This window comes from Lissotriton vulgaris, chromosome 7 (genome assembly GCF_964263255.1).
Source record: "Lissotriton vulgaris chromosome 7, aLisVul1.2, whole genome shotgun sequence".
NCBI classification, from domain to species: domain Eukaryota; kingdom Metazoa; phylum Chordata; class Amphibia; order Caudata; family Salamandridae; genus Lissotriton; species Lissotriton vulgaris.
The window spans coordinates 789,497,143-789,522,486 of record NC_141695.1 but is presented as its reverse complement, the minus strand read 5'-3'; the positions used below and the strand labels follow the sequence as shown (position 1 = coordinate 789,522,486).

General features: G+C 49.4%; 1 protein-coding gene and 1 long non-coding RNA gene across 3 annotated transcripts in view; one reads left to right on the top strand and one right to left on the bottom strand.

The window, feature by feature from the left end:
* The first annotated feature begins 1,269 nt into the window (after positions 1-1,269).
* Positions 1,270-25,344, top strand: part of ENDOV (endonuclease V) — a 238,911-nt gene continuing 214,836 nt past the window's right edge. For both annotated transcript variants that reach the window (XM_086931043.1, XM_086931044.1), the window contains exon 1: positions 1,270-1,466. In XM_086931043.1, coding sequence (XP_086787169.1) covers positions 1,270-1,466 — 197 coding nt within the window. The remainder of the gene's footprint in view (positions 1,467-25,344) is intronic.
* LOC147702422 (uncharacterized) lies at positions 18,511-19,691 on the bottom strand. Its single transcript, XR_015297522.1, has 4 exons — positions 19,164-19,691; positions 18,926-19,057; positions 18,704-18,794; positions 18,511-18,600 (listed from the first exon to the last, which is right to left on the bottom strand). It is a non-coding gene; the product is annotated as an uncharacterized LOC147702422 (long non-coding RNA).

Below are 25,344 nucleotides of genomic sequence, written 5' to 3'. Positions count from 1 at the left end.
CAGTGTTGTTTTTTAGCATAGCTCTGCGTTTCTGGCGCAGAAAAGCTGTGTCTAAGAACTGACGTCAGCACGCGGAGGCGGCGTCTAAGTACTCCGACGACGTCATCACGGCGCCCACGACGCTGACGACGGATGCGGAGCCGCAGACGACGCCTACCGACGCGCAAGAGTACTGCTACGCAAACATTTCCGGATCCAGTCTGACGCCTGGGGATATTCTAAGGTAAGGAATCTATCACTAACTAATGTCTCTTACAGATATATCGTTACACAAGTAGTAACTTGTGCGTCAGGACAGCAAGCACGAGCAACGAGGGGGGGCAGGATAGCAAGCACGAGCAACGAGGGGGGGTGCAGGACAGCAAGCACGAGCAACGAGGGGGGGCAGGACAGCAAGCACTCACCGGAGGACTCAGCAGCTTCTCGACTTCTTGCGGCGGCGGTCGGGCAGAAATGGCATCCGAAAAGCGCCGACATTTTCACATTTGGGGCGTGGTTTTTGCTGTTGAGTGACGGATGATGTCACGGCAAGAAAACTGCAAAAAACACGCCCCCGAATCCGAAAAAGACTGGGCTTGAACGGAGTGAAGCCCCTCTCCTCCAATGGCTGGCCTCTGTTTAGAAAGCCAGCCAATGGAGAAGAGGGGCGGGTTCAAGCCCCCATACTAAAAAACATTGAATCTCCAAGCGAGACTGTGCAAGCGCAGCCTTCGGTCCGAGACCTAAAAAGGAGGTGCTGAGACGGGTCCTTGTCGGGCTAATCATTTTTGCTCTCATCCTCAGGGTGAAAAATAAATCTTGACAGCAGTACCACCCTTCACTGCCTGTGCTGTAAGTAAAGAGAGTCGTTATTGTACTTTCACAGTCTCATCATTTCAGACTTGAACCATTTTCAATATTATATATACCGAAGCCAAATTGGTGCTTATTCATCCTATGCAACCCACAACCACTGACAAATTCAATAGTGCTGGTTTGCAGCTGTAAATCCCTGAGTACTATCTATGTCAGATGCATACTAATTACTTTCAGCAGCGTCACCGGTCTTAAAATCATACAATTCACGTGAATTCATCTCGAGTTTCTTTGCAAACGTTAGCGGTCGCACTACGCACGAGTCCAGACACAAAAGAGAGCTCTGTGACACTGACTAGGACAGCTTGTGGATACGGGTAAAGATTTAAGGGCAATAGGAGCCCATCACTTATCCGTAATTAGTAGTGTACAGGAAGTGACGTATGCGGAACACTGAAAAGTAAATGTCCCCTCATGTTTAGACCAGGCATGGAAAGTGCGGGTGTAGAGGAATCCTCTGAAGAATCGAAGCTGAAGACCCTCGAGGAGGAGGAGGAGGGGCCAGAGGTGCGGGGGAAGGAGAATCAGCCCGCCCTGCAGGTGGAGCAAGAACCAGGTCCTGTGGACGAGGAAGAGGAGCTGCGGCGTGAAACGCAGGCTCTGTGGGAGAGGTATGGACATTGAAAGAGGACGAGTCGGCACCGGGACGGCCAAGTAGTAGGACTAAACTAGTCCGTGCTAGTAACATTTTGTAGGAAGAGCAATGAATGCATAAGAGGTTGGAGTGGTAAATCAGTGTTAGTTTAAAAACGATTTTCTCGCAAAGCGGCTCCAGTTATTGGCGGGCATAAACGAGCTGTCAGCTTCACGGGGTGGGTGGAGCTATTAGATTTTTTTTTGGTTGCCCGGAGACGCGCCCCGTGAACCTCCGAACGTTGTAATTTGATTTCTACGAGTGCCTTTCTCTTTCTTTGTATTAGAGTTTTTACAGCGCTTACTCATTCAGGTAGCCTGCTACCCTGTCTGGGTGTGTGTTTGGAAAAGTGTTGTCTTTGCTTCGAGCCTATATGTGAAGTGCTTCCAAGGCATGTGGTGACTCTCAAGGTGCGTTTATCCATACATGCGAATAGACCCGATTCAGACAGGAGATCTCCCACTTCCTAATTTGAAAAAATTTGACAAGTGTGAGGTATGCTATGGGATGCATCACTTAACAGTGTGATGGATGAGTAAGTGAGAGATAGACATGCATTTTTTTACGTGTTATGCTTCCAGGCCTGATCACCTCTGCATGTCCCTTTGTTGGGTTGGTAGTTTATTTGTTATATTGTGATTGCATTTATGCAGCATTTACTACCCCCGCTGAGGCATTGAAACGCTTCACGGTGGGATGCACACTACTCTGGAATCCAAGGTTTGTGGCTAATCCAGTCGCTATTTGTTGGTTGTTTGGTTATTGAGATTCGTTTTGTGCTCTCAAGGAAACCATTCCATGCATTTATTCCAGTTTCTTTATGGTAGATTAATTTGGTAGGAATAAGTTGAGGTCATTAGTGGCGACTACTTAAATTCATGCAAATGATTATTGGGATGAATAGATAGACTAAAGAAGTTTAGGTAATGTTCGGTTGGAGGGCTTATTGTTTAAAAGAAGGAGAGGTTGTGATCTATGAGGTCATGTTTACTATCATAGAAAGTATGTCAGACAGTCATAGACCAGAGTAGGCTACACTCAGTGAGAGTAGACATGTAGAGGATGGAGGATACGAAGAGGACTTTCAATGAAAGCAGAGATAACAATCAAAAGTTTTAAGACAAGGCCACTTTTTTCAGCAAGGCGTGGGAATATAGAGGCGTTGTGGGAGAGCATACAATCTAAGGATGTAAAACTGAAGAAAGAAACAACATTATTTGCATGTAATTGCATTTATACTACCCCTGATGAGGCGTTAATGCGCTTTTTTGGCGAGTAGCACGCTACTCCGGAACCCATAACGGATTAGTGTTGAATTAGTATAATGAAATATGAAAGTGATTTAAGTGGTGGATAGGTTAGTCAATTATTTGAATTCAGAAGGATAGCGGAAGGATAGACGAGGGAAAAAAGGTTTGTGAGATAGTATACCTTGCAATACCATTTGCACAGTGCTTCCTGTCCACATTTGGCAAGCCCAAGCTCCAGTCCACATGAATAGCACTCTGTGTTGAGTTATGTAAATGTAGAAGGACAAACGCCTATCCATTCGAAAACTTAAATGTAAAAATCCAGAAAGCACACACTTAAACATGTAAGGGAAAGAATGAAAACACAATGTATTACTGATTAAATAGGATGTGGGGTTGGGTATTATCTTCTGAATGTCATTAATGTAAAGCACTAGGTATGAGTTCCAACATTGTCACCTTCAAAAAAGGGGAAATACGTTAACAGATACAAACAGGGATTAAAACGACTTAGTCGCCCTTTACTTAAAGCTGCACAGGAAACAAGGATCGCATACTAGGCGATACTGCTTATGGAAACTTTCTCCATCATCAATTCTATAATGTACGACATATTTCAAATAATTATACGAAAATAAATAATGTCTAGAGTCTAGACTTACTTTCTTGATCCATTTTCTTGTTCTAGCTGTGGCAGGAGATCACACGCACTGTGGTTTTATGGATTGCAAGAGGTTACAGGTGTCATTAAAGAATGAAGGAGGGGGCCTGAGACCTGCTTTGATTTACTGTGTTACGTCCTCCTTTATGTAATGACTGGTTATTTAAGTTTGTTGGTATAGCCTATATCTGTTCCATCAAGTAGTCAGCAAGGTTCCATTGGTCCATTTATACCTTATACATGGGCCTATCCCATTGACAATGAGGGATCGGGTATTGAATTGAAATATAATATGATGTCATAGATTACATTAAATTGATACTGTGAGGAGCGCTATAAAGACTAGATTTGCAGTCCTCCATCTGGTAGAAGGTAGGGTAGAACTAGCTTATCATGTTTGTGAAGTCTGGGTTGGGAAGGTGTTATGGTTTAGAGTCCCATGTGTCATTAGTCAGGTTGAGGATCTTCTGTTACAGTATGGCAGCAGGTACTTCTAGTTTTGTTTTGTAAGGCATAGATATTCTATTCTGTTTGTATTGTGAGATCATGTTCGGTGGCGCTGATCAAGTTGGATATATACCATTGTCTCCTCTTGGTATAGTGTGCTTGTCTGACTTGTTTCAGAGCTCTTGGCCATGCTTGTATTGGTGGAAGGATTATCGTTTTGGGTTCCCTAGAAGGGTTAGCGCTTGATGTAATTATCTTGGGAACAAACATGTTTTCACTGTTCTTCTGAAATTTAAATGTCCCTGGTTGTTTTAATCTGAGCAGTCATTGAGCAGGCTTGGTGGCAAGTACTGAGAAAGCAGACCCTCTTATGGATTTATTTTTACAAGGTGGTAAGGGGATATGTGGCACTAGCCTGGAGTGCAGTGTCCTGTTTTGTTTCAGGTTGATTTGTGGGTATAGTGGTCCTTTTCCTTTGGGGCAAGTGCTTAGAACATTGAGGGCTTAGCTACAGGTAGCTTGTGAAGTTTGCAGGATTGGTGTCGTGCCATCTGGGGTGAGAGCGGAAAAAGATTCTTGCTGGATTTGTGGAATTTTGCACATTATGGAGAAGGAGTTTTAAGGTATAGACTGCTGACTTAGTCGAGTCTGAAAATCCCAAGATTGAGGATCGCTTGTAGTTTTTGTTGTTTTCTGAGAAATGGAAAGATGCATCACAGCGTTTTCGTTATCTTAAATGTGCTCCCTGTGACCTTCTTGAATCTGGTATCAAGAACAGGTGTGAGTCCATGGGTATTCTTAGGTTTCTCACTTATCTTGATGTAGCTAGCAGGGCATCTAGCTCCTTGGGCAGTATGTCTGAAAGCTGGTGTTTGTGCCACTGTCCACAGATCAAGATCTGTGTCTTTGCAGTGTTGAGGTTTTTGGTGGTTAATTATGGTCCATGCATATCAGGTTTGAAGACAATCGCCAAGTCTTGACTCGGAGTGTTCATCTGTGCCTTCCATTTTTAGAATAAATTGTGTATTGTCTGCCTATAAGGTTGAATTGCCTGATCTGAGTCGGTGAGGTCTGAAGTCAGTTCCTGTTGACTCTTTTGTGCCAGCTTGATGTGGAGAAAATTAGTTGCGGACTACAATATTTTAAAGCCAGTTGCAGCTATCAAGGCTTGTTGGTGCTTCCGCCAAACACCGACCACCTAGCCACCGACATCCAACGTGGGACAGCTCGTGAATGGCTCCTGGTGTCCCTGTGTCTACCGGTCCTCACAGCTGCAGCAACAAGGTCACCGCCCACTCTCCTGAAACTACCGACATCTGTGGGCATTCTCGTCCGCGCCTCCTGGTCACTCCTGAGTAGCATCGACTCTGTCCCCTCTGCTTGAAGGTTCTTCACTTCTAAAATCCACCCTTGGATTACACCAGATTTCTTCACCTTCTTCTCCAGAATAATTTTCTTCCAAGTCTTCCATTGTCATTTATGGAGGTTTCAAACATCTCCTATATGCACCTGGCTTCACTGATGGAGGTAACCTGGTTCCTGGGGCATCCAAGGGTGGGGTGGCTCTCCAACCTTCCATCCTCCAAGGGAATTTTTCTGGGTTCTCTGGGAAGGGTCCTTCTTCTGCAAAACTGCAACTGTGACTTCTCCATTGACTTCCATTGGGTACAGGTGAGCTTCCACTCTGCACACAGCTTCAGTGGGGTTCCTGGGTACTTATCTCGGGTGGTTCCTTGTGTCCCCAGCTCCTCTGGGTCTTCTGGTCCAAGTCTCGTCCTACTCTGCAGTTCGCATTCCACTTTTTTAGTATATGGTTTGGTCTCCCCCTGGTGACCACAATATTTTGTGCTACTTACCTGACTGCATTTGAAGTATTTTGGTGTATTGTGTTGATATTTCCGGGTAGGAAGCATAGTAATGTGTTGTGTAATAAATAGAAGTATTTTTATATAAACACGGTGTTGTTCTTTTTCATTAAACTCACACTATTGATTAAACTGGAGAAACAAGCTGCTTAACACTCCTTCAGGATAAGCATGAAGGCAGCTCTCCACAGCTACCACTTTTAGAGCTTTCTATGGCTATCAAAGACCACTAAAACCACCATAAGGGTTACCTGGATTAGTGCAAGGTGCATCACGTAAATAAGTGTGCACCATACGCTAAGCCAGCCTCCTACAGGTCTCGTTTCACATTTTTTCGATGTATTTAATTCTTTAATAATAGAATCTCATTAAACAAACATAGAAGGCTGCTTCTTGATATAAACTGAAGAAAGTGTTTGTGTAGTGCTTTAGATGAAATAAGGTGATTTAGTAGTAATAGATCAAATCTGAAAAATTATCTGACAGAATTACTATATTGAAATGATTTGAAAAATGCCTGTGCCAAACAAACACATTCACCATTCTCAATAGCGTGTGTTTAGGAAATGTTGTCTCTCTCGCTGTCAACTGGCTATAGATTTGGTAGAGGCTGGATATGTGAACCGTCGACGTTTCGACCCTTAAAAGATGTGATCAAAACAAGACGTTAATACGGGTCTTCAGGACTAAATAAAAGCAAAACACAGCCTCTGTGACAAGAAATGTAAATACTCTACCTTAGACCCCATGTGTAAATGTCTTATAATTTAAATTTACAGAACATAATAGTCCATGACCAACTCAGCTGGAGTCATATAAAAAACTTGTGTCAACCGGAAATTGTGTGGATCTCGAATGCACCATTCAGGCACTCATTTTCATTTGTAATCATATAGTATCTGTGCCTTTTGGGTCACCAACGAACGGCTGTAACTCTTGATTCCAAATGTTTTGAATGATTCTGCAGACCGAATGGTTACTGAGAATCAGTTGGAGGTTTGATCTTGGGACCTAAATAGACCCACTATCAATCTAGACCAGCTTTGAAGATTATTCAGTGTTTTTAGGATTCTTGATCCGATGGACCCTGTGAGAAGTTGGCCTGATATATAGTGTTCACTATTCTAGTGAGCACTTTGCATCAGTCCAAACAACCCTTATGGTGATTGGTTGTAAGTCAACCTTATAGACCAGCTATCCTAGTAGCGTGGATACGAGCAGTCTTCGGGCTAAACTCTAGAGGGCGTGTTAAGCCAGCTGTTATACCATCACATATACCCCTTGAACACCAAGTGAAAGGACACCACACAAGTGTTATGAAAATAAACAGTGTATTTATTTAGATCACAACAGCCCTGTACTCTTTATGAGGACAGGGTACTAAGCACACAACAAAACTCTTACGAAAATACTTTAAGTTGCACAATTTACACAAATGCCCGAGGGGCACGAAAAACCATATACTCTGAAAGTGGAATGCGAAATTACTAGCAGGTAAGTACTGTACTAATAGACTTTGGAATCGCTAGGACTACGTTACTGAACCTTCAGATTACTAGTAGGAGGCCTAGGGGACTCGGGTGCAGAGTGTGCACTCTCACGCGGGATGCGGGACAAAGTCTATGGGAGCTAGTAAAGACAAAGTTAGTGTTCTCGGGCGAACCCGATAAGGTAGGGCGAAAACGACAGTGACTCTGGACCCTTGGATAGTGAGGCTATGCTGGGGCACCGAAATGCCGAAGTTACCTAGCCCAGGGGCTGCAGCTGCATAGGTCTCAAAAGACGTCGGGAATCCTCGTTGACGGACCAGGAGCCTGAAGAAAGAAGTTGCTGGCAGGCGACCAGTGAAGATAGTTCGAAGTGATCCAAGCCTGGATCGAAGATGGATGACACCTGAAAGCAGAGGGGACCAAGTTCGTGACCACCAGCCAGTGATCAGATGGCACCAGGAGGGCACCGGATGGTAGTCACCTTGACCAGGTGAGTGGGCGACGCTGGGCTCTGCAGTCTCACGGACCAGGAGGCGTTGTCGGCGACCAGGATGGAGGTGCGAGCTGTCCCACGATGGTTGATGCTGTCGACGTCGCTGGACCCAGGATTGGGGCAACAAGTCTTGGCAAATTCAAGCCCACGCGTTGGACCTAAAATGGCGTCTGGAGTGGACCAGGAGGGTCCGGGGTGCTCCTCTTTTGGAAGGGAGCAAGGGCCAGTCTGGAGCAACCAGACCAGCAGCGTTGTTGTCGTTGGGCGTCGTCGGGAAGGCCACAAGCCAGCGGGCTAGTAGCCAGATAACGCGGTGAGCAGCAAAAAGCAGAATGCTGGGGGGCTGGACTTCGGTGCTGGGGCTGCTCAGGGTCGGGGCTTCTCGGACCCCAAAGCACTCACCAGAGGATCCCTCGGCGGTCGTGCTGGATAGAAGTCGTGCAGTTCTGATGATGGCCGGTCCCTCGAGGTCTCGTCGCACCTACGGTTCTCAGCTTAGCTGTAGAGGTAGGTAGAGGTCAGAGGTGCCAGGGAAGCCGGGTCTCGTCGTGCTGATCGGTCGGATTCCTGAGGAAGGATGTGCAGCAAACCGCAGAGTTCTTAGATGGTGCCTGCGGATGCAGGGTGACTACTCCTTAGCCACAAGGGAGAAATCTTGAGAAGAAGTCGAGAGTTCCTTTCGTAGAAAGTAGTTTCTTGATTCAAAGATGATCTAATTTGGAAGGGTCCCCGCTCCTGCCTTTATCCTAAAGAAAGGGGTGGGTACGCGACTAGGTCCTGCCCTAGGGGTGGGACCAGGAAGGGGGGTGGTTACACCCCTCTCCCATGCCGGATTTCCCCAGACCAGGGGCTGGTGTGCCCCTGGAACTGGTTCTAGCCGGCAGATGCGTAGTGAGCACCGGGGTGCCACTTGCAGTCACCTTCCTGTAAAGCCCTGCCTACCCAGGATACACAAAACCCTGTCTGGGATGGTGCTAGCACCGCCCCTGACAGGAAACCCTTTGTCCAAGCTCTCCTCGCTGGAAGGACTCCCAGCAGCAGGAGGTCAGACTCGTGTCTGTGGTGGCAGCATCCATTTTGTGGAGCTGAGGCTTCAGTTAACTTTAACCGGGGTTCACAGTTACATACATGTCGCGTCCCTCTAGAAGGGTGGAATGCTAACCCCGTCGCCAGAATTGGCGAGGGGTTAGTATTCCAATTCGTATGACACCTTACTCGACATGTTTTGATAAAGCGATACCAAAGATAGCATTTAACCGCGAGGATTATAATGCACTTAAGAGTATATGGTATGCGTTATCATGGAACAGCTATTAGGACTTGGTTCCGCAAGCTGCAAACGGGCTCAGCTCATGCCAGAGCACCGTCTCACACGATTCCAAGCACTCTGCCTTCAGGATTGTCAAGGCCTGCCATAGGAGTGACTGATAGGAATCTGTGTGTCAATTTTTAGGGTTAGATATAGGTATACTATATCTAAAGCAAGGGGTGATTACACCACCTTGCCCCAGCTGTCGTGCAGCCAGTTGTGTCAGATTTAGATGGCCATCCAGGGGTGGCATAATACATGCTTCAGCCCCTGGTAGGCCCTGGGTACACCTATGCCCTGAGTTACAGGGTCTGATAAGGTGGCCCAGTACCAATTGGATAATGCACCTAATGTACACATGTCAATTTAGTGAGAGAACAGCTAGGCTGTGGGTCTGATTGGCAGGCCCACAGCCAGAGAAGGTCGTAAACCAGTGAAACAAAAGCAAAAAATCTGGGTGATCATAGGATTGCAGACCCTACTCTCCTACATGACCCCCCCCCCAAACTTTGGGACAATAAACTAACCTTGACCAGGTGAGTCTTCTTGTTCTAAGTGGAAATACCTGGAGAGCCCATCTGCATTGCCATGATCAGTGCCAGGTCTATGCTCCACTGTAAAATCCATCCCCTGTAGGGAAATGGACCACCTAAGCAGTTTGGGGTTTTCACCCTTCATCTGATTTAGCCATAAGAGGGGCTTATGGTCGGTCTGAATCTTGAAATGAGTGCCAAACAGGTATGGCCTCAGTTTCTTCAGGGCCCAAACCACAGCAAAGGCCTCCCTCTCAATAGCTGACCATTTTTTCTCTCTGGGGGTCAGCCTTCTGCTTATAAAAGCAATGGGCTGGTCATTACCATCAAAATTCAGTTGAGATAGAACAGCTCCCACACCCAACTCAGAAGCATCTGTTTGGACAATGAATGGTTTGGAGTAGTCTGGACTCTTGAGGATAGGTGCTGTGCACATGGACTGTTTTAAGTCATCGAATGCTTTTTGACAGCCTGCTGTCCACTGAACCTTTTTTGGCATTTTCTTACTTGTCAGTTCATTAAGTGGAGTCACAATTGATCCATAATTCCTGACAAACTTTCTGTAGTAACCAGTCAGGCCCAAGAAAGCTCGAACCTGAGTCTGGGTGGTTGGAGGAGCCCAGTCCCTGATTGACTGTATTTTGCTCTCCAGTGGCTGAACTTGGCCTCCACCTACAAGGTGGCCCAAGTATACAACCTGTGTCTGCCCTATCTGGCACTTTGTGGCCTTGATAGTGAGACCTGCTGCTTGCAGTGCCTCTAACACTTTCCTCAGGTGGACCAGGTGACCCTCCCAGGTGGAGCTAAAGACAGCAATATCATCAAGATATGCTGCACAGAAGTCATCCAACCCAGTGAGAACATGATTCACCAGCCTTTGGAAGGTGGCAGGTGCATTTTTCAAACCAAAGGGCATTACCACAAATTGATAATGCCCACCAGGGGTAGAACATGCTGTCTTGGGCTTGGCATCCTCAGCTAACCTGATTTGCCAATACCCAGCTGTCAGGTCAAATGTACTTAAGTAGTTGGCAGAAGCCAATCTATCTATAAGCTCATCTGCCCTTGGTATTGGGTGGGCATCAGTGTTAGTGACTGCATTGAAACCTCTGTAGTCTACGCAAAACCTCATCTCTTTCTTACCACCCTGGGTGTGAGGCTTTGGCACTAGAACTACTGGACTAGCCCAAGGGCTATCTGAGGGTTCAATGACTCCCAGCTCCAACATTTTCTGCACTTCAGTTTTGATGCAGTCTCTAACATGATCAGGCTGCCTGTAGATTTTACTCTTGACTGGCAAGCTGTCACCAGTGTCAACCTCATGGGTACACCAATTGGTCTGACTGGGTGTTAGAGAGAACATATGCCTGAAGGATTGTAGAACTTGTTTGCAATCCTTCTGTTGATGTTCAGAGAGGCTGCCACAAAAGACAACACCATCTACTGATCCATCATCAGGATTCTGAGTGAGCAGGTCTGGGAGAGGGTCACTCTCTTCCTCCTGTTCCTCATCTATGGCCATGAGCAAGCTCATGTCCTTCCTGTCGACATATGCTTTGAGCCTGTTGACATGGAGCACCCTGTGGGGGCTCCTGGGAGTTCCAAGGTCCACCAGGTAGGTGACCTCTCCCTTTTGCTCAAGAATTGTGTGGGGCCCAGACCATTTGTCTTTGAGTGCTGCTGGGGCCACTGGCTCCAACACCCACACCTTCTGTCCAGGCTGATAAACAGTCAGGACAGCCTTTTGGTCATGCCAAGCTTTTTGGAGTTCTTGGCTGGCCTTAAGGTTTTCAGATGCCTTTTCCATGTACTCAGCCATCCTGGAGCGGAGACCAAGTACATAGTCCACTATGTTGGTTGCAGGCTTTTTGAGAGGTCTCTCCCATCCTTCCTTCACCAAACACAATGGTCCTCTTACAGGATGCCCATACAAAGGTTCAAAAGGGCTGTAGCCAACCCCCTTTTGTGGGACTTCTCTATAAGCAAATAAAAGGCAGGGAATCAGGACATCCCATCTACGCCTGAGCTTGTCAGGTAGTCCATGAATCATCCCTTTTAGGGTCCTGTTGAACGTTTCAACAAGCCCATTGCATTGTGGATGATAGGGTGTAGTGAACTTGTAGTTGACACCACATTCCTTCCACTTAGCAGTTAAGTAGCTTGACATAAAGTTTGCACCTCTGTCAGAGACAACCTCCTTAGGGAAGCCCACTCTGGAGAACACTCCAACTAGGGCTCTTGCCACAACAGGTGCTGTAGTGGTCCTAAGGGGGATAGCTTCAGGATACCTGGTGGCATGATCCACTACCACCAGTATAAACTTGTGCCCTGATGCTGTCTGGGGTTCCATTGGACCAACAATGTCAATCCCCACTCTTTCAAAGGGCACCCCCACCACAGGCATTGGTATAAGGGGGGCCTTTGTTGTGCCACCTGACTTACCACTGGCTTGGCAAGCGACACAGGAGCGACAAAACTCCTTGGTATCTTCATTCATGTGAGGCCAGTGAAAGTGTGAGACAAGTCTGTCCCAAGTCTTTGTCTGGCCTAAGTGTCCTGCTAAGGGAATCTCATGGGCCAAGGTAAGAAGGAAACCTCTCTGAGACAAGGGGATAACCAGCCTCCTGGCCTTGCCAGGCTTGGGGTCTCTTGCCTCACTGTACAGGAGTCCATCATCCCAGTATACCTTGTGGGTACCTGTGGCGTTCCCAGCAGCCTCAGCAGCAGCCTGCTGTCTGAGGGGTTCAAGGGAAGGGCAGTCTAACTGGTCCTTCCCCAGGTCTTCTCTTGAGGGTCCCCCTGAGCCCAGGAACTCAACTTGATCAAGTTCAAATTCTTTAGGCTCAGTTTCCCTCAATTCCTGTAGGTCAGCCTCCTCTGAGACTTGATCCTCAACCTGGGGCAAGGGGGAAGGCAATGCCTTAACCCTACTGCTCTTCTTCTTGGGAGGTGTCTGGTCCATTGTTCCAGGATCCAGCACCTGTTCAGTGGGGCATCTTCTGACCTGTGACCTAGTCACAGCAAGCACATGTGCTGGCAAGCCTAACATCTCCATGTGAGTCCTCTGCTCCACTTCTGACCATTGTGATGACTCCAAATCATTGCCCAACAAACAATCCACTGGGAGGTCTGAACTAACTACAACCTTTTTCTGGCCATTTACCCCTCCCCAGGAGAAAGCAACAATCGCCATACTATGACTGGTAGTGACGTTGCTGGCATTGGTTACCAGGAAATCTGTACCTGGCATGATCTGTCCAGGGTCCACAAAGTTAGGTGTCACCATGGTGACACTGGCACAAGTGTCCCTATAGGCCTGAGCCATTTTTCCATTTATTAAAGGTGTCTGCCTGTATTTGCCCAAAGTATTGGGACTGACATCAGGGGATATATCCATATCCCCTGTACAGACAAGGACAGCCTGAGTGAGTGTGCCAACTAAGTTGTCATACCCCTCAGAACCCAAGGTTAACCCCACTAAACCCTTGGGAGGTGCACTACTACTGCTGGCTGTACTAGGGGGCACAGGTGCCTTAGGGGCTGCAGTAGCAGGAGTCTGCCCTCCTTTCTTGGTGCACTCACTAAACCAGTGAGTTTTACTTTTACAGTATTGGCACCACCTTTTTGACTGGCCTTCTTGATTCTTCTTTTTCTGGGAAGCCTGCCCCCCACCCTCTTTGGATTGTTGGGGACCTGTCGAAGACTTCTGGTAATTTTGTTCACCTTTAGAATCTTTACCCTTCTGGTCTGCTTTCTTCTGACCACCCTGGTTCTGGCCCTGGTTTTGCTTAACCCTTGTTCTGACCCATCTGTCTGCCTTCTTTCCCAATTCTTGGGGAGAGGTCAGATCCGAGTCAACAAGGTGCTGATGCAACAACTGGTTCTGACAATTGTTTAAAATCTGTTCCCTCATGATCAGATTGTACAATCCTGTATAATCAGTAACCTTACTGCCCAGCAACCAGCCCTCCAAAGCCTTAGTGGCACAATCTACAAAGTCAGACCAATCCTGAGACTGAGTTTTCTGGGTATCCCTGAACAGCAACCTGTACTGCTCAGTGGTTAGGCCAAACCCATCTATCAGTGTATTTTTCAGGACGTGGTAATCATTAGCATCCTCAGCTCTAGTAGTGAGGAGCTTGTCTCTACCTTTACCTTCAAAGGAGAGCCACAAGATAGCTGCCCACTGACTCTGGGGGACACACTGTACAGTGCAAGCCCTCTCCAAAGCAGTTATCCATTTGTGGATATCATCCCCTTGCTTAAAGGGGGGCACTATCTTACTCAGGTGTCTAGTATCTAAACTCCTGTTTTCCCTTGGGGGAATGCTGCCACCAGCGGAATCTAGTCCACTTAACTTTTGCTCTCTAGCAAAGGCAAGTCTCTCTTTGGCCAGGGCAAGTTCTTCCCTTTCAATCCTCAGATTGACTTCCCTCACTTTGGCTTCATACACTCTCCTCTGAGGGGATGTCATCCCTCTTTGAGAAGAGCCCTGAGAGCCATTGGTTCGAATGGATCTGTTAGAGCCTCTGGATAGAGACCTAACTCGTCCATTCCCAATGTTAAGCTGGCCTGAGAGGGGCCCCAGGGGTCTCCTAGTACCATTCTCATGCCTGCTTAAGTTGTCCCTAGTTAGCTGGCTAACTACTTCTGGACCTTTGTCTGCCTCGTCCTCAGATGGCTCTAGATCCTCATCCTCCTCTTCCCCATTCTGCAGAGAGATGGATAAGGTCAGCGTCACCTGTGGTTCCCTCTAGGGGGGGGCATTGTCCCATCTGGATTAGAAGGGTCTGGGTTACCAGCCCTCCTGGCATCATAAGTCTCTAAGAGACCAATCAGGAATGGGATTGTGGGGTTAGACCCCTGTTTTAGTTTCCTGGAGGTACACACTTGTCTCATCTCCTGGAAGCTAAGAGCAGCATATCTGGAAGCGACCTGTGGAGGGTCCACTGACACAAGGGGAGACTCAGAGTTTCCTCCTTTGTCTGACATGCTGATTCTAGTGTGGTGTAAGTGATGCACCTACCTACACTATTTGTTTGCCTACTGATCCCTTGCTAAGAGTTGTAGCCAAGGTGTGCTAAGCCTTGAGGAGCTACAACAGCTGGTTCAGTAGAACTCAGAGTATTCTAAGCTAAGTTATATGTACCTGGAGTACTTATGTGATCTTTCACAAGATATTCTTAGGATACGTGTGGTAAAACAACAGCAAGCTCAAATCCCAACCGCTGCTCACCAATGTGAGAAGTTGGCCTGATATATAGTGTTCACTATTCTAGTGAGCACTTTGTATCAGTCCAAACAACCCTTATGGTGATTGGTTGTAAGTCAACTTTATAGACCAGCTATCCTAGTAGCGTGGATACGAGCAGTCTTCGGGCTAAACTCTAGAGGGCGTGTTAAGCCAGCTGTTATACCATCACATATACCCCTTGAACACCAAGTGAAAGGACACCACACAAGTGTTATGAAAATAAACAGTGTATTTATTTAGATCACAACAGCCCTGTACTCTTTATGAGGACAGGGTACTAAGCACACAACAAAACTCTTACGAAAATACTTTAAGTTGCACAATTTACACAAATGCCCGAGGGGCACGAAAAACCATATACTCTTAAAGTGGAATGCGAAATTACTAGCAGGTAAGTACTGTACTAATAGGCTTTGGAATCGCTAGGACTACGTTACTGAACCTTCAGATTACTAGTAGGAGGCCTAGGGGACTCGGGTGCAGAGTGTGCACTCTAACGCGGGATGCGGGACAAAGTCTATGGGAGCTAGTAAAGACAAAGTTAGTGTTCTCGGGCGAACCCGATAAGGTAGATCGAAAACAACAGTGGATCCTGACCCTTGGATAGTGAGGCTATGCTGGGGCACCGAAATGCCGAGTTTACCTAGCCCAGGGGCTGCAGCTGCATATGTCTCAAAAGACGTCGGGAATCCTCGTAGACGAACCAGGAGCCTGAAGAAAGAAGTTGCTGGCAGGCGACCAGTGAAGATAGTTTGAGTTGATCCAAGCCTGGATCGAAGATGGATGACACCTGAAAGCAGAGGGGACCAAGTTCGTGACTACTAGCCAGTAGTCAGGTGGCACCAGGAAGGCACCGGATGGTAGTCACCTCGACTAGGTGAGTGGGCGACGCTGTGGTCTGCAGATCTCACGGACCAGGAGGCGTTGTCGGCGACCAGGATGGAGGAGCGAGCTGTCCCACGATGGATGAAGCTGTCGACGTCGCTGGACCCAGGATTGGGGCAACAAGTCTTGGCTAATTCAAGCCCACGCGGTGGACTCAAAATGGCGTCTGGATTGGACCAGGAGGGTCCGGGGTGCTCCTCTTTTGGAAGGGAGCAAGGGCCAGTCTGGAGCAACCAGACCAGCAGCAGTGATGTCGTCGGGCGTCGTTAGGAAGGCCACAAGCCAGCGGGCTAGTAGCCAAACAACGCGGTGAGCAGCAAAAAGCAGAAGGGCCCCACGCAGATCGTGGAGATGCTGGGAGGCTGAACTTCGATGCTGGAGCTGCTCAGGGTCGGGGCTTCTCGGACCCCAAAGCACTCACCAGAGGATCCCTCGGCGGTCGTGCTGGAAAGAAGTCGTGCAGTCTTGAAGATGGCCGGTCCCTCGAGGTCTCGTCGCACCCACGGTTCTCAGCTTAGCTGTAGAGGTGGGTAGAGGTCAGAGGTGCCAGGGAAGCCGATTCTCGTCGAGCTGGGCAGTCGGATTCCTGAGGAAGGACTTGCAGCAGACCGCAGTGTTCTTAAGATGGTGCCTGTGGATGCAGGGTGACTACTCCTTAGTCACAAGGGAGAATCTTGAAGAAGAAATCTTGAAGTCCTTTCGTAGAAAGTCGTGTCTTAATTCCAAAGATGATCTAATTTGGAAGGGTCCCCGCTCCTGCCTTTATCCTAAAGAAAGGGGTGGGTACTCGACTAGGTCCTGCCCTAGGGGTGGGACCAGGAAGGGGGGTGGTTACACCCCTCTCCCATGCCGGACTTTCCCCAGGTCAGGGGCTGGTGTGCCCCTGGAACTGGTTCTAGCCGGCAGATGCGTAGTGAGCACCGGGGTGCCACTCAGCAGTCACCTTCCTGTAAAGCCCTGCCTACCCAGGATACACAAAATCCTGTCTGGGATGGTGCTAGCACCGCCCCTGACAGGAAACCCTTTGTCCAAGCTCTCCTCGCTGGAAGGACTCCCAGCAGCAGGAGGCCAGACTCGTGTCTGTGGTGGCAGCATCCATTTTGTGGAGCTGAGGCTTCAGTTAACTTTAACCGGGGTTCACAGTTACATACATGTCGTGTCCCTCTAGAAGGGTGGAATGCTAACCCCGTCGCCAGAATTGGCGAGGGGTTAGTATTCCTATTCGTATGGCACCTTACTCGACATGTTTTGATAAAGCAATACCAAAGATAGCATTTAACCGCGAGGATTATAATGCACTTAAGAGTATATGGTATGCGTTATCATGGAACAGCTATTAGGACTTGGTTCCGCAAGCTGCAAACGGGCTCAGCTCATGCCAGAGCACCATCTCACACGATTACAAGCACTCTGCCTTCAGGATTGTCAAGGCCTGCCATAGGAGTGACTGATAGGAATCTGTGTGTCCATTTTTAGGGTTAGATATAGGTATACTATATCTACAGCAAAGGGTGATTACACCACCTTGCCCCAGCTGTCGTGCAGCCAGTTGTGTCAGATTTAGATGGCCAGCCGGGGGTGGCATAATACATGCTTCAGCCCCTGGTAGGCCCTGGGTACACCTATGCCCTGAGTTACAGGGTCTGATAAGGTGGCCCAGTACCAATTGGATAATGCACCTAGGGTACAGGGAATCCATTTTACAGAGAGAGCAGTAGGCCTGGGGTCCTGATTGGCAGGGTCCCAGGCCAACTAAGTCGGAAAACCAGCAAAACACCAGGCAAAAAAGTTGGGGGTAACCATAGTCAGGTATCCACCTTCCTACACTCTGGACCCTTGGATAGTGAGGCTATGCTGGGGCACCGAAATGCCGAAGTTACCTAGCCCAGGGGCTGCAGCTGCATAGGTCTCAAAAGACGTCGGGAATCCTCGTTGACGGACCAGGAGCCTGAAGAAAGAAGTTGCTGGCAGGCGACCAGTGAAGATAGTTTGAAGTGAATAATTTGATATGTATCAATCTAGGCAACAGAACGTAATAAGTGGTCGAAATGAACTGAGCTAAAACATAGGTTGTTTGTAAAAAAGGGGTAGTTCAATTTTATTCATAAATTCTTTTAAAAAACACATTAAAATAATAATACATATTCACAAATTGTATGCGACATAATAAATCAACAATACACAGCAACACTTTAAGAGAGAAGGACAAATAATCCAACAAATGAAGGTTATATAAAATGAACACAGTTTTTAAGAGAGAAAGGTGTGGCTAAAATAATCTCTACGCGCGTTTCGGCGAACCAGCGCCTTCTTCTGGAGCAGCCACGATAGTATCTGAAATGGGAAAATTCCATAAAACAAAAAATATTATGTACAATAATGCATCAATTTATATTATGTTACACAGAGAAAATTAAAACAAACCAATGTTAGGCTAATAGTCTCAGACTTTCCATTCTATTGTGACCAAGCTTATTAATATTACAATAATACTTTGACGGATTTCTTTTCCTTGCCTTAATGATCATCAAGAAAAATAGAAAAATGGAGTGAATCCTTTTAACTCATATATTCTTATATGAGATAATGGCCAAAAAAGGGAGAAGGAGTGGATACCTTTATACTAAATAGATTATTCCCAAGTTTTGGTGGTGAGGAAGCAGGGTTCTTACATAGGATGGCAAATGCGAGGAATCAAATGATTGATATTAGTGATGGAAAATACGAAATATTCTAAATGGTGGCAATTCGCAGCGTGCTATCAACGCGGGACTTAAACAATGGTATACAATACATTCATATCATAGATAAGGTCACTTACTTAAAAAACACGGAGTATATTAATGCTATTTGATGTTCTCAATCTGGATTATCTGTATAATGACTTTCTTTTCTTTGGTTAGGTGACGAAGATATTCTAGACCCTAAAAAACATAGACATTTCATGAACATTGATTGTTGTTTTAGTGTAGTCTATGATTTTCTAACCAGCCCATATTTAATGAAAGGACCAAGCTAGTGTTTTACCTATTTTAGTTAAGGTTTGCAGATAGATATTCCATAGTCACACGATGTAATTTGTTTGTCTTGATTGTTGATTTTTGAATTTCTATATTTCCTAGAAGAAATTATGAGTTCTTTTAGTTTATTGAATCTTTTCTATTTTTGATATTTTATATTAACTAGACAGTTAGTGAGGATACATTAGTAGTTTTTTGAAAACATTTTCATTTTCGAGGATGAAGGTACCTTAAGTGAGGAGTGGGATTTCAGTTAGACCCGCCTGCCGGAGTTAAAATTTATGGCCACGATAATGAATATTTTTGTGGATCCCAAAAGATATAGTCCTCCTGATGTGGAGATAACAAATGGCGAGATTGCCTATAGAATGGATGGAAAGAATTCTGGCATCAATTTTTGGAGAACAGTCAATGCATGGCGACTTCATAGACTTACTGTCTCTTAAAGAAGAAGGACTGATAGTTACCTTTTTACTTGTGCTCAAGGAGCGATGGATTTCAAAGTGGTTTAAAATAACTCCCTGTCTGTAAAATGAACAAACAGGGGGGGGAAAGGAGAGAGAGAATTCTGTTACCCACTGTTTACTTTGGAGATTATCAGTTAACTAAACAAGTGATCAGAGTAAAATTACCGCATAGGGATTTTAGCGAACACTTACCCAATAGATATCAACAGGGCTCAGAGATTCCGGCGGCGGGACACGGGGGTTCTATGCTCCTTCCACGAAAGACGGCATTTTAAAGTGCCTTTACTTCCTGTATATATACCCTATTTGATTGGATGATTGAGTACACCTGACCTGGTGTTGACATAAAAAAAGGACCAAAAATTAAGAAGAAATGAAAAGAGGACCAGATTCTCTAGAGCAGGAATCAACAATGGCTCCCACGTAAAATGTCACTGGTGTGAACATGAAAGAAGGACCAAAAAATAGGAAGAAGTAAAAAAAGGACCAGATTCTCTAGAGAAAGAATCAGCAATGGCTCCCACGTAAAATATCACTGGATATACATCGGTGCTGATGTATAGCACAAGGATTAACCAGCTTAACCGAGTGGAAAGCAATTGGGGAGTGGAGCTATATTTTAACTTGGGACTAGAGTCAGATTTAGCTGATGTCAAATCCAAGCAAAAAGATTCTAAATATATAGCGCTTCAAGATTAGGTGCACAAAAATGACTCATTATAGATTTGGTGCTGGTTTTTTCAATATTTTTAGAGTAAAAAAGATTTCTATAGGAAAGTTATTTTTCCTGAAATTCGTAAAAACTGTACTTCCATTAAACAAAAAATAATGCGTGTGAATTTGACGAGGCTCCATGCCTTTTGTTATTTTAGAAAAGTCGAGCATTAATATTCCTTCGATCTAGTTGTTGCTTAATTACACCTGTACGACAAAGTGAGGTGCAGGGAAAGATTCCCCTAATCAGGAGCTTAAACTTTAGATAATTTGAAGTGATCCAAGCCTGGATCGAAGATGGATGACACCTGAAAGCAGAGGGGACCAAGTTCGTGACCACTAGCCAGTGATCAGATGGCACCAGGAGGGCACCGGATGGTAGTCACCTCGACCAGGTGAGTGGGCGACGCTGGGCTCTGCAGTCTCACGGACCAGGAGGCGTTGTCGGCGACCAGGATGGAGGTGCGAGCTGTCCCACAATGGTTGATGCTGTCGACGTCGCTGGACCCAGGATTGGGGCAACAAGTCTTGGCAAATTCAAGCCCACGCGGTGGACCTAAAATGGCGTCTGGAGTGGACCAGGAGGGTCCGGGGTGCTCCTCTTTTGGAAGGGAGCAAGGGCCAGTCTGGAGCAACCAGACCAGCAGCGTTGTTGTCGTTGGGCGTCGTCGGGAAGGCCACAAGCCAGCGGGCTAGTAGCCAGACAACGCGGTGAGCAGAAAAAAGCAGAAGGGCCCCACGCAGATCGTGGAGATGCTGGGGGGCTGGACTTCGGTGCTGGAGCTGCTCAGGGTCGGGGCTTCTCGGACCCCAAAGCACTCACCAGAGGATCCCTCGGTGGTCGTGCTGGATAGAAGTCGTGCAGTTCTGATGATGGCCGGTCCCTCGAGGTCTCGTCGCACCTACGGTTCTCAGCATAGCTGTAGAGGTAGGTAGAGGTCAGAGGTGCCAGGGAAGCCGGGTCTCGTCGTGCTGGTCGGTCGGATTCCTGAGGAAGGACGTGCAGCAAACCGCAGAGTTCTTAGATGGTGCCTGCGGATGCAGGGTGACTACTCCTTAGCCACAAGGGAGAAATCTTGAGAAGAAGTCGAGAGTTCCTTTCGTAGAAAGTAGTTTCTTGATTCAAAGATGATCTAATTTGGAAGGGTCCCCGCTCCTGCCTTTATCCTAAAGAAAGGGGTGGGTACGCGACTAGGTCCTGCCTTAGGGGTGGGACCAGGAAGGGGGGTGGTTACACCCCTCTCCCATGCCGGACTTTCCCCAGGCCAGGGCTGGTGTGCCCCTGGAACTGGTTCTAGCCGGCAGATGCGTAGTGAGCACCTGGGTGCCACTTGCAGTCACCTTCCTGTAAAGCCCTGCCTACCCAGGATACACAAAACCCTGTCTGGGATGGTGCTAGCACTGCCCCTGACAGGAAACCCTTTGTCCAAGCTCTCCTCGCTGGAAGGACTCCCAGCAGCAGGAGGTCAGACTCGTGTCTGTGGTGGCAGCATCCATTTTGTGGAGCTGAGGCTTCAGTTAACTTTAACCGGGGTTCACAGTTACATACATGTTGTGTCCCTCTAGAAGGGCGGAATGCTAACCCCGTCGCCAGAATTGGTGAGGGGTTAGTATTCCAATTCGTATGACACCTTACTCGACATGTTTTGATAAAGCGATACCAGAGATAGCATTTAACCGCGAGGATTATTATGTACTTAAGAGTATATGGTATGCGTTATCATGGAACAGCTATTAGGACTTGGTTCCGCAAGCTGCAAACGGGCTCAGCTCATACCAGAGCACCGTCTCACACGATTCCAAGCACTCTGCCATCTGAAAGAGACACGTTAGTGATAGATTCCTTACCTTAGAATATCCCCAGGCGTCAGACTGGATCCGGAAAATTTTGCGTAGCAGTACCCTTGCGCGTCGGTAGGCGTCGTCTGCGGCTCCGCGTCCGTCGCCGGCGTCGTGGGCGCCGTGATGACGTCGTCGGAGTATATAGACGCCGCCTCCGCGTGCTGACGTCAGTTCTTCTTTTTTCCGCGCCAGCCAGCGCAGATCTGGAAAAAGCAGTTCCCTGGTCATTTTTTGACTAACTTTTTGGATCTTTTTGATCTCTTTCGAAGTCTTCACGACTCCGACGGTGCCGTTAGGGATGCCCGGCTTCAAGCACTGCGGCGGTTGCGAGCGACTCATGTCGGTTACGGACCCGCACCGACTGTGCCTGACGTGTTTGGGCGTCGACCATGACGACGAGGCCTGCTCCGACTGTCGGGCCCTCTCGAGGAAGGCCAGGCGGGAGCGGTCCCGCAGGCGACTCGAGATCCGCCAGTCGGCCCCGCGCCGAGTGAGGTCCCGGTCCCGGTCCCACGGGAGGTCGAGGGACAGGTCGCGGGGGCGGAGCCGTCACAGCTCCGGGAGTCGGCGCCACTCCTCCGGGTCCAAGTCGTCAGGTAAGAAGCATAAGAAGTCGAAGAGACGTCATCGCTCTTCCGACTCCCCCCGACGCTCGCGCGATGCGGCCGGGGGTTCGGGTGACACCGCCCACGCGGCTCCTCAGGAGTCGCGGGCGCCGCGTTCGGCTCCATACCCCCCGGTCCCTGGGCTGAACGCGACGCCGGGGGAGATAGAGCGCTTCCTCATGGCCATGAGGTCCCTTTCTTCCACGGCGCCTTCGGGCCCAGTGAACCCGTCTGAGGGCCCTAGTGGGTCGGGTTCAGCCCCGACGCCGTCGGGTGCTTCGGCCTCGACGCCGCCGACGTCTCCGACGCCGGCGCCACAGGGCTCCGCGATCCCGACGCCGCCGCTGCCCTCGGGCTCGGCGCCGCAGGGTTCGGCGGTCCCGGCGTCGTCGGTGCCTTCGGGTCCGATGCCGCAGGGCGCCGTTCGGCCCTCGTCGGGCGATGGAGCGTCCCCGGTGGACCTTACGACCCCCCCGGGGTCGGTCCGTGTGGTGTCCCCGCCGGCGTCGGTCCCGGCCGACGCCGTCCCCAATTCCTCTTCTGTATGGGTTCCGGCGTCGGGACGGGGCCTGTCGGCGCCGATCTCGACGCCGGTCGGGGATTTCCATCCCTGTGACCCATCCTCATTCACTTACGACCCTGAATCTCAGGAGATGGGGGAAGTGGAGGATTGGGAGGGGTCTGAGGACCCTCTGACAAGGGAATGTCAGTCTAACATGGACTGGACAGGAGACCTTGGGGAGGCCAGTGGCCTGGACACCTCTCCAGACACTGGATTCGTCTCTCCTCCTTCCGTGGCTTCGGAGGAGGGCGCTACATATAGTGTGGTGTTGATGAGGGCTGCTCAGGCCTTGGGCCTCGAGCTCCCCGTCGCGGCCGTGAGGACTAATCTCCTCACTGAGGTCCTTAAGCCGCAGTCATGCTCCATGGAGCCAATGCTGCCGTTTAATGAGGCCTTGTCGGACGTTCTGTTGGGCACTTGGTCCAGGCCCGCTACAGGTTCGCCTGTAGATAGGAACGTGGCCAGACGCCACCGCCCGGCTCCGGGCGACCCATGTTTCCTGTCCACCCACCCCACCCCCGAGAGTCTGGTCATCCAGGCCTCTAACTCCCAGACCGCCTTCCCGTCAGCACCCCCTGATCGGGAATCCAAGAGGTACGAGGCTTTTGGCAAAAAAGTCTTCTCGTCCCTTAGTTGTGGACTGCGGTCTTCCAACACCGCATGCCTCTTGGGCCGTTACACCCATTCTATATGGGACACGGTGGCGGAAGTGCTGCCAGAGTGCCCGTTGGAGGTACGGGCCAAACTCGGCCAAGCCCTTGTGGAGGGTCGGGACGCAGCGAAGTATTCGATCAGGTGCGGACTGGACACCACTGACTCGCTGGGCAGAGCGATGGCTACGACGGTGGCGATTCGACGCCACGCCTGGCTTAGGTCCGCCAACTTCTCGGCTGATGTCCAGAATACTCTCATGGACATGCCGTTCGATGGCCGTCGCCTCTTTGGCGACAAGGCAGACCACGCGCTCGAGCGCTTTAAGGACTCCAGGGCTACGGCCAAGTCCTTGGGCCTCTCGGCCCCGCGCCAGCAAGTGGCTGCTTTTCGCTCCTTTCGTGGCCACGGAAGGGGCGTCCCCACACGTGCCGCCAGCCACTCGCCGCAAACTGTCGTCCAGCGCGGCGGCGGCCGTGGAACCCGCCGTGGAGGCGGTAGGGGAGGCAAGCGGAGCCAGTCCACACCTGCCCCCGCAGCATCCGCCTCTAAACCCTCCTAGTCCGTGCTTTCCGGCCCAGGTGACGCCGGTGGGAGGCAGGGTTCGCCATCACCACTCTCACTGGCGCACAGTCACTTCGGACAGGTGGGTGCTGCAGATCGTCCGAAGGGGCTACTCCCTCCCCTTCGAGACGACCCCTCCAGCCATGCCACCGCAACACCACCGCGTGTCGGGGGATCACTTGCGGCTCCTGCGGGAGGAAGTTTCGGCCCTCTTGGCCAAGGGGGCCATCGAGCGCGTTCCTGGGCCAGAAGTAGGACGTGGTTGCTACTCCCACTACTTTCTGGTACCCAAGAAGGGCAAAGGGGGCCTACGCCCTATCTTGGACCTGAGGAACGTCAACGGCTTCCTCCGGAAGGAGCGGTTCAAAATGCTGACACTGGCTCAGGTCTTGGCTGCCCTAGACCCAGGAGACTGGATGGTAGCGTTGGACTTGCAGGATGCGTATTTCCACATCCCCGTCCTGCCGGCCCACCGGCGTTACCTGCGGTTCACGGTAGGCCTCGAGCACTTTCAGTTTACCGTGCTCCCCTTCGGCCTTACCAGCGCCCCACGGGTGTTCACGAAGGTGATGGCGGTGGTCGCAGCTCACCTGCGCAGGTTAGGGGTTTCAGTCTTCCCCTACCTAGACGACTGGTTGTTGAAGGCGGGCTCGCCCCAGGCAGTCGTCCACCACCTCCAGACTACGGCGGATCTCCTGCACAGGCTGGGATTTTCCATCAATGTGCCGAAGTCGCACCTGTGCCCCTCTCAGAAGCTCCTTTTCATCGGAGCGGTTCTCGACTCGGCGCAGTTTCGGGTTTACCCGCCCGAACAGCGAGTCCGGGATATACAGGCCCTGATCCCGGTCTTCGGGCCGTTATCCCGGGTTTCGGTCAGGTTGACGCTGAGGCTTCTGGGACTGATGGCCTCCTGCATCCTTCTGGTGCATCACGCACGGTGGCGGATGCGGGCTCTGCAGTGGGACCTGAAGTTTCAGTGGGCCCAGCACCGGGGCAACCTTTCCGACCACGTCCTGATCTCGGAGGGCACTGCGAGACAGCTGCAGTGGTGGCTCACGGACCGCGATTGGGTCAACGGCAGATCCCTCTCCCTTCCCCAACCGGAGCACGTAGTTGTGACGGACGCGTCCCTCCGGGGCTGGGGTGGCCACTTGGGAGAGGCGGAGATCAGAGGACTCTGGTCTCCGGCGGAGTCCCGGCTCCATATCAATCTGTTGGAGCTGCGGGCGATTCGTCTGGCACT